Raw genomic sequence first — 9338 nt, 5'->3', positions numbered from 1 at the left:
TCTATAAATAACTCGTGCATTGCTTGGGCCAGAAGGCTAGTATTTATTTACAAGGTAAAGGGAGTGACAACATTTCTTTATATATTGTGTGGTTGTACCATTACTACGGTACATACATTCAAATTGACTTTATTTTCTTTTAAGTTGTCATATTAAGTCCTTGTTCTCCTCCTTTTTTTTTTTTTTTGGTAATAAAATGAAGGATCCTACTAAAACGATACTTTTCACAGGTTAAGTTAATTTAGCTTTGTAGATCAAACTTTCATTAAGGGTGTAGCTTGTGCACGTATACGAGCTAAGTTGATTGACTCGTAAGTAGTCTACTCCATCAAGGTCTTCGTTACATACCGATATAAAATTGAGTACACTTATTCGATAATTATAATACCATGAAAGATTGAAATAAGTCTATATTTTCACGGAACCACTATATTTAGCCTCGTTGGTATCTATAATTTCTAACAGAAGAAACAAGAAAAGAGAAAAGTAGAGTTGACGACTAACTTGATTTATTTCCATGAAATTACATTTGATAGCCACAAAAGGCAAATACATACATATACAATAAACTAACTCATGCTTAGATAATAACTTATAAGAAGTATATATTTGATGATTTTTTTTTTATTTTTATTAATTTTATCTAGGAGATTTCAATGATTCCACTTGAGATTTTCCACGAGGACCCTTTAACCTTATGTAGAGACGATATTCATTAAACGTCATAGATGGATACAATGCTGGATTCTCAGAACTAACAAGTTCCTTTGCTGGTTCAATTAACAATTCACCCCTTGGATTGTAGAAGAATGCCAACGAAATTCTCTCTATATTAGGGTTTACAATTACCCTATGCTCTACGCTTTTGTATATAGCATTGCTTAGCACCTACATTAATTAATCAAGCAAATTGTTAATTAATGACCATAAATTTAAAAATACCATTCAACGAACAATGAATTAACTCATAATGTACCTAGTATGCATATGAAAATTATACAATATTCAATTAAATCTAATAAAAGTAAGACTTTAATATTTGAATCAATGGAAATAAAATTAGAGGTTTACAAATTACAGAGGAACCACCTTTACCTAATTGTTACTTTGTAGTATTTACGTCTTTTTAATGCCTCAATAGCATTTACATTGATGCATATAGATAGAGCCCTTTTTGTTATTTAGAGAAGATCCATAATTTTCGTATTTGAAAAATTATGGCATTAAAACTACTAAAAAAAATTTAAATGGAAAATTCTACCCATAGTTTTTCAAATAGTATGAACACTAATTTGAAGGGTGAAAATGGTGTGCCATCAACCATGTGAGGGGGTACAAATTCCACGTAAAATGACATTATTTAAATAAAGAAAGATAAGAATGCCAACTAGTGCAAGTATGCAACTAAAAATAGAAAGGGGTGAATAAAAAATTTCTACTTTCAATTGCATGGTTAACAAACAATGGAACAAGTTGTTCAACTTCAAGTTGCTATTTATCAAATAAATATGGTTCAAGTTGCTCTTTTTTTTTAAAATTTTTTTATGCACGTTTTATTAATTTTGATGTCAAATACTCCGAAATTCGAATGAGTTAACATACTCCATATATATTTATATGATATCATATCATAAATCTTTCAAAATATATTTGGTCCATATACGAGTTATGAAATCTTGCACATGGGATGGAGATTGGGGTTCAGCAGAGGAATTGGCCAGCAAAAGTGATTGTACATTACACCAAATGGTGACTTTATTGAGCAAATCCTAATATCAGAGTACTTCCTATTATACTAATGGTGCGTTGTTTTGACATAAATAACTTATTAGACTTGATTGGACCAAAAAATGTATTTTCGTTAGGTGAAAAAAAATTCTAATATCTAGAAATGGTTTATCATATAATTGTTTTACAAAAAAAATCTAATAAATTAATTAGTTTCTAGTCAACTAGCTTGTCTAGCTTAGCACCTCAAACTATATAAAACTACTTAACTACTTCCCCAGCTCCATTATTGACAGAATTTTGGTGACCATGTTATTAAGAATAAGGAATTAATAATTTTATACAACCACTGGGAAAATTATTATCAATCATTTCATATTAGATGTATGATGATCTAATCCATCACGTAATTATATGGAATAAGCAACCTGATTTATTTGCACCAAAAAAGAATAAATTGATGTGTTGGTCTTTTTAAAGATTTTTTACTAAAAACAATTTATTACGTTCATATTTTCATTTTTGATATTTAATAGTTTTACCAACCTAAATAAAGACAACAAAGATAGGGCCAACCCGAACCATGATGGACCCTAAACAAAATGCTTAGTACATTTTAAAGATGACAAATTAAGTCTTTTTCATTGAGTAGGTGATGTATATTACAAAATATTTATAAAAATAAATCACTTGACTAATAACCTTTCTTGCTTTAAAAACGACAAAAATGAGGTTCGTTAATCTATAAAGTACTTCATGTTCAATTTATAAGATGTGATTGCAATCGAAAATATCGTTAATTTGTACATTTCTTATCCATTAATTCATATAGATAAGGGTTTATAGTGCAGGACAGGTGGTTGATTCTAAATATAACAATACCAACATATATAGAATATATATTTTTAAATGATTGATCTAAGTATTGACACGCGACATATAAAATTTGTCGCAATTCATAAGGAGATAAATTATTGTACTATAAATGTCTATAATTTATATCTTATAAAATTATCAAAATGAAAATGATAATTATATAGTGTTACAAAATTGTGAAGTTTTTTTTTTTTTTTTTTTTTTTTTTTTTTTTTGACAGGACAAAATTGTGAAATTATATCGTAGGATAATACAGTCATTTCACATGATGGTATCTTTTTCATCCCCTCATTCATCATACCACCTATAGTTATTTTTTGCATGATGCTCTGTTTTTCCCTATTATTTTAGTAATATTGATTCTAATTATAGCAAAAGATGTATTCATGACGGAATAATGAAACACTAACACATATATTGACATATTGTTCCTGGTAATTACATTAGGAATTCCCCTCGTGAGGAGGGCTTTCTAAAGTTTATTTCTTCTTACCTTCTCAAAAAAAAAAAAAAAAAAAAAAAAAAAAAAAAAAAAAAAAAAAAATTAACATATTGTCCCAACCAATGATATATAGGAAAAACATTCTGTATTCAACTATGAAATTAAATTAGAATAAAATAAAGTATATAGCATTCATGTCTACTACTTAGATTCCACATTCCAATTTTATAAGACAATGTTTGTTTTGTCTAGTTAGATTCCACATTACTAAACCGAAAAAGTGCGTTAACAATTAATCAAGTTATCTTTATATGATTATATCTAGAGGTGTTATCGACCAATAGGATGAACTCTATTGATATTTTGTAAAAGTTAATATATATAAAAAATTAAAGATTGAGGGCATCATATAGTCCACTAGAAAACCTCCACATTGCATTTCTTAGTGGTGATTGGCAAGCGGCAAGCCCTCCTCAGTGGATTTGATAGCAAATTTATTAGCCGATTAGGTTGTTAAGCAACTAATTAAAAAATAGTTTTCTTAGTCTACTAACTTAATTAAGGCTATTTTATTTTTTTTCTTTTTTTGCTATTTTGTATAATAAAAAATCAGTTTTGATCTATACAAATTATTTTTTTTACTATTAAAATCCATATTGATAAGTAAAATAAAATAAAATCGTGAGATGTCATTCAGTCAAAAAAAGAAGCTAAAGTAAGTTTTGATATGTGTAAATTATTAATTATAACAAGCAATTTAAATTGGTTCAACAAGGTTGGTCTTGTGAGATTTTATGACAATACCTTAGAATCCCTAGCTCAAAAAAAAATTTAAAAAAAATCAAGATTTTATGATAATCTTAAAAGACAATTGTCCCTTTTTAACCCGTTTTTTGTTCATTATGGTCTTCTCTTTAGTGTGTTTATCTCTATCTTACTTTTTGTAATATTCTCCCCTCCACCCCACTTCCTAAAACATTCCTCGCATGTAGACACACCCTACTTGTTGTTTGCTTAGAATAAATATAATATAAACGAGAATTAATATGAAATGAATGAACATTTTAATTTAAATGCATATTATGTCATAGAGTATGAATAAGTATAACAATTTACTATGGAGTAACATTTAAGAGTACACAAATATATGAAAAAGTAAACACCAAGTAACACGTTTTACAAATGTGATTTGACTAAGCTAACAAGTAAATTTAAGGGGGCATTCTAATAATATTATTTATGCATATATCATATTTTGTCAAGTCAAAACAGATTAGTTAAAAAAGTGTTGCAATATAACTACTACCATAATCCACGCTTTCAGTCATGAATAAATTTGCGTTAAAAAATTTATCAATCATGTTAGTGAAATGATTATATAGTAATTAAATCAAAGATTACCGTCTTTTCAACCATAAAAAAAATGTTTGAACTCAAATGATTGACTAATCTTATATGTGTACTATATAACATGCTTAATTTATTATAGTATTATTTTATAAAAGTTGACAAAAATAAAAAAAAATAAAAAAATGTCTTCCAAAGTCATGCCTTAGATATTGTAGCACATTACTATTATAGAGAATTACGTACCTGAATTTGGTCACCAACGTTGATGATGAAAGCATGTTGAGCGGGTTTAACGGTTATCCATTTGTCATCTCTACGGACTTGAAGACCCGGTACATCGTGATCTGGCAGCAAAATGGTTAACCCACCCGGATCCGAATGAGAGGACAGTCCAAGGGTCAAGTCAGGTTGTGGGCATTTTGGGTAAAAATTCACCCTTAAGCAAGCTCCATTTTCCTCCCCTCCAAATGCATTTTGAAGATAATTCTCCTCTAATCCAAGATTAGTCGAAAAAACTTTCATTAATCTTTGACCTAATTTCACCACTTCACCTAAGTATTCTTCGACCACATCCCTGCATTTTACGGATTATATTAAAATATTAGTCATATGGTCATATGATCGAATAGCATTAATAAGTTACACACGTACAAATAAAGGATTATATTAGCATGTAATTAAGGGTAAAAATTAATAAACTTGATTTCAAAGATAATTAAGGGATCTAGGCTCGTACATGCAAAATTCATAAAAAGGTAACAAAACACTAATTTAATGATTAACAAAATCTTAGAACTTTTGATGCTTACTTACTAAAGATCATAGGATTCATAGCATATGATTGTCTAACGTTGGATGACAATTCAGAAAGCACAAAGGGTGGCCCTTAATTAAGGATAAAGAAATTGGATAGCGTGGTTCATAGTTGATGGTAAACCAAGTACATAGAAGTATTATTTTAGCACCACGAGTATCCATTATAATGAAAGATGATCTTTATATATGGTGGAATATTATGGACCAAAATTCATGTTAAATCAAGAAGAAAAAAGTTAGCACGTTAACATCTTTTTGATCCTTAAAATTATTGTGTTATATTATCCACAAATTCTTTCATTATATTAACACGTCGTGATCAATATGAATATAGACATTATTATAAGCATTGCAGGCACGTAACTGTACACTGTAGACACAAAGTTATCTTATAAATATTATAAACGGTAATTTATTATATAATTTACTAAAATAAATTATTTGTTATATATATTTCATCAAGAATACTTTGCAATGTCATTAAATTTGAATTTGATCTTTGACTGTAAGACAATTGCATGACTAATATATTAAAATCATGTTGAATGCAAATTATCATGAAATGATATTTATCTCAAACTAAAAACAATATTATAGTGTTATAGCAATTGGACAATGTTTGACCGAACAAACTTTTCCCTCTTTTTCTTTTTTTGGGAATTATTTTAATTATTCTTTTGCTTTGAAAAACTCTATTTGATACATTATATAATCAAACTCGAGTTAGCGATAGTGTCACGAAAAGGGGAACAAGTTAATTGAATTAAACAACAATGAACACCTGCCAACTAAAAAATTGTGGAAAAGGGAAATTCAATCTTACCCATGTGACTTAATAAATAAAAATAATTAAGGGGATACCTTTAAATTTGCTGCCTTTTTTTATTACGTAAATCATTTTAGAAGTTATTTACTAAATTAGCAAGCTAAGCTAAGATTGTTTACTAATATAGAAATTAGCAACTTAATGAGAGGAGTATTATAGAAATGTAAACAAGTTTGAAAATGTAAGCAAGACTTCGTTAAAAACAATTTAATCATGAGATTTTATTTAATTTTTTTTTAAGACAATTGAGATCCTCTTTCTTCGCTCTATCTCTTGAGAAACCTTCGGCTCCTCTTAAATGTATGATTTGACTTTGTCAATGCTTTGAAATCAATTTTGTAAGAACCATCTTTTATTAAGCTTCGGCACTACTATGAACTCGAATATTACGTAGTCCTTAACACTTTTCACAGGTAAATCCTACCTTGCTTTTTCATATGTACGTGTGTCCCGTCTCCACTAGATACCACTGTATAGAGTCACCTTGTATAAACTTCGTCCCTACTTTTATCTCAAGTTTTAGGTAATACCTTTTTGAATAAATTCTAGTTAGAACAATATTTTAAAAACGTGTTTGTTCTTTTATAAATACTACTCTTTATAAACTTCGTCCCTACTTGATCTGATCCCAAAAATCTGGTAGCAACTTTTAAAGATAAATTCTATGATTCTTTATTGGACAATAAGTCAATAACTATGTGCCTCATAATTAAAAAAAAAAAAAATGGTATAATATCAAGGACAAGAATGAACCCCATTATCTTCCAATATGGAGATTTTTCACATTTTTTAAAATTATTATATTATCTTTCTATTAAAACTTATATATGGTACTATCAATGATAAAAGTCTTAAAAACAATTATTTGTCATGTCCTTGCTAATTAAACTAATGAGTTGATTTTGATATTAAAAAAAAAAAAAGTGAAATATTAATGGTACCTGTGATGAGGAGGTTGAGCAGGCCATTTGCAGTGATCCTTCAAGTTAGAAGGAAGATAATGAAGGAAGTAATAATCACTCCAATCAAGAACAGCGCCTTTCTCAACCCCAAGTCTACTTCCATACCCTTCATAAGTTTTAGGGTCGTTGGCATACTTTTGTTTCTCTTCCATGGGTTGGTAAAAGAACTCGCGCCAAGTTTGCCGCGCCTGATCCATAAGATCAGGGGGGACCCCGTGGTTAACGGCTTGGAAGAATCCCCAGACCCTACAGGCCTCGCCTACTTTTTCTCTGGTGACCCGGATTTTATCTGGGTCACTAGAGAAGAGGCCTGAAAGGTCTATTAAGGGGATGTCCAACCCGTCCATAACCATGGGTTCCACTACCGGCCGCTCCATCTCTGGTTTGACGTAGCGGTCCGGTATCCGGTCCAATCCGCTATCTGATAGGGATTGGACTCGGATTATTGGCTCAGGCCAATCCTGAACACAACTCATGATCTTAAATATATATATATATGTATATATTTTCTTTGTAAAAGTACTAAATCTGTTGCTTGGTAAATTTGTTTAAGATGATGATGGAAAAAAGAGAAGGAATTAGTTTGGAATTTATAGTGGTGTTGTAGGAGGGGGGGGGGGGGGGGGGGGAGAGAGTCAAAGGGGGAAGAGGGAGTTAAAGAAAGAGAGGAAAGAAATGATGAGGTGATAGAAAGGAAAGAGGAACGTGGATAAATAGGGTAAAAAATAATATAAAACGTGCGAGTTAGTGAGAGTAGTGTGATAAAAGGTAGTACTGCCTACTAACTAAGAAAGGGACATTTGGGTTTGGGTTAGGATGGATGTGCTTGTGGCCTTGTGGGAGTGTCTTTACTTGACCATGACAGGCCGACATTGGAGATAAAGAGAGCCTACTTAAGCTACCACACTCGATCATGCATTGGCTACTTGGCTAAGCTTTTGTTTCTCTTCGTGTTGCTCCTTCGGTTTTTGTTGAATACTTACACTATTTATATGTCATAGCTCACGGTTGACTATATTTTTTTGCTATTATAAAATAAATTAATGTTATTATATAATATATTATTAGATTCATCACAATGTTTTTTTTCATAATATAATTTTGTTATAATTTTTATTAATACACAATTAAAGATATTAATGGTCAAAGTTACGTTTTGTCAAATGTGTGTATATATATATATATATATATAATGTATATTTGAATAACAGCATCACTTAATAAATATACTTAGCTTATCCCTTCCATATATAGAATTATTTTCTGTATTTTACTTTGTATTGTCTATCTCCTTCTCCACTGATATTATTTACTAACTTTCTTCACTCCTTTGTGAACCCCCCGTCCATATATACAATACTCACTCTCTTTATGCATGAATTATACTTTCACCATTTTTTTTAGTTGCAATGTTTAGAGTTTCACGTTTGTCAATACATAATTTCATTCTTATATCTCTAATTATAAGCAAGTGAAAAATATATAAAAGTTTGATATTGTGAAAATATAATCGAAACGAATTTAATTGTAATAAGATTCTACATGACTTATTTTGCCCAACATTTAATTAAAATAAGGTGGTCAAATGGGAAACATGAATCGTGCAATTTTCCAAACATTATATTGCAACTATATATGTGTTTGCGCTTGTCCTTTTAAATCTACGTATAAATCATACCCTAGTTGGACACGGATGGGTTTGGCCGTTTAGGCTCATACCCTAGTAAGAAATAGGTCTTAGACACAGAAGACACAAACTATACTGTTTGGCTAATGCCAAATTTTCAAATTGATTTTCATGCACAGTCTATGAGCCACCATTGTATCTCTCATGTTATATCGTGTAAAGGAGGGCACTGGCTGGTTGGTGTAGGTCCAAATATTGTGCTGATGTGCCTTGTGCTCAAGCAGGTCGTACCCAAACGAATCAAGAAAAGTCGTATCGTGATGGGCTCGTACCAATCATTCTAAATCGGAGTGTATAACTATTTGACTCACATGACATGCAAGCGGGGCTCCTCGGTTATTTTTATATATTTGGTGAAATAGTTTTTTTTTTTTTTAAGAAAAGTAAGTCGATATGCGGGCTGACTCGTTGTGTTCGTGCCAACCTTTGAAAATGACGTTCATGTACAATCCATGACCCACGCACTAGCTTAGTGTGTCTCTAGTGACATGTTGGCCTCATGTCAAGTCATGTCAGAATTATTTTCGTGCCGTGCCTAATCAGCCCTTGTGCCAACCTAATGAATGTCTTCCTCTAATATCAAGCTTGTACTGGGCTCGGGCCATTTTCTTGTCGGCTCGGCCCATGCACAACTTATTAGCTTCCCATCCT

The 9338-nt window shown here is 30.7% G+C and overlaps 1 protein-coding gene across 1 annotated transcript; it reads right to left on the bottom strand.

Annotated features, from left to right (window-relative positions):
• Positions 1 to 250: 250 nt before the first annotated feature.
• On the bottom strand, positions 251 to 7567 carry LOC145592669 (jasmonate-induced oxygenase 2-like). The gene is made up of 3 exons (XM_081649177.1): positions 6980 to 7567; positions 4640 to 4970; positions 251 to 888 (listed from the first exon to the last, which is right to left on the bottom strand). The coding sequence occupies exons 1-3, from the start codon at positions 7474 to 7476 to the stop codon at positions 640 to 642; spliced, it is 1077 nt and encodes a 358-aa protein (XP_081505303.1). The 5' UTR covers positions 7477 to 7567; the 3' UTR covers positions 251 to 639.
• Between the last annotated feature and the right edge of the window lie 1771 nt (positions 7568 to 9338).

The sequence above is a fragment of the Chenopodium album genome, chromosome 18 (assembly GCF_948465745.1).
Source record: "Chenopodium album chromosome 18, dcCheAlbu1.1, whole genome shotgun sequence".
NCBI classification, from domain to species: domain Eukaryota; kingdom Viridiplantae; phylum Streptophyta; class Magnoliopsida; order Caryophyllales; family Amaranthaceae; genus Chenopodium; species Chenopodium album.
The sequence above is the reverse complement of the archived record's forward strand: the minus strand, read 5'-3'. Positions and strand labels throughout refer to the sequence as shown.

What these genes read in the sequence shown, in the direction of transcription:
- LOC145592669 (XM_081649177.1), bottom strand. Translation starts at nt 7,476, where the DNA reads ATGAGTTGTGTTCAGGATTGGCCTGAGCCAATAATCCGAGTCCAATCC. An exon ending in GCTCAACCTCCTCATCACAG is followed by an intron (nt 4,971 to 6,979) that starts GTACCATTAATA and finishes CGTAAAATGCAG; the next exon opens with GGATGTGGTCGAAGAATACT. An exon ending in ACGTTGGTGACCAAATTCAG is followed by an intron (nt 889 to 4,639) that starts GTACGTAATTCT and finishes TAATTAATGTAG; the next exon opens with GTGCTAAGCAATGCTATATA.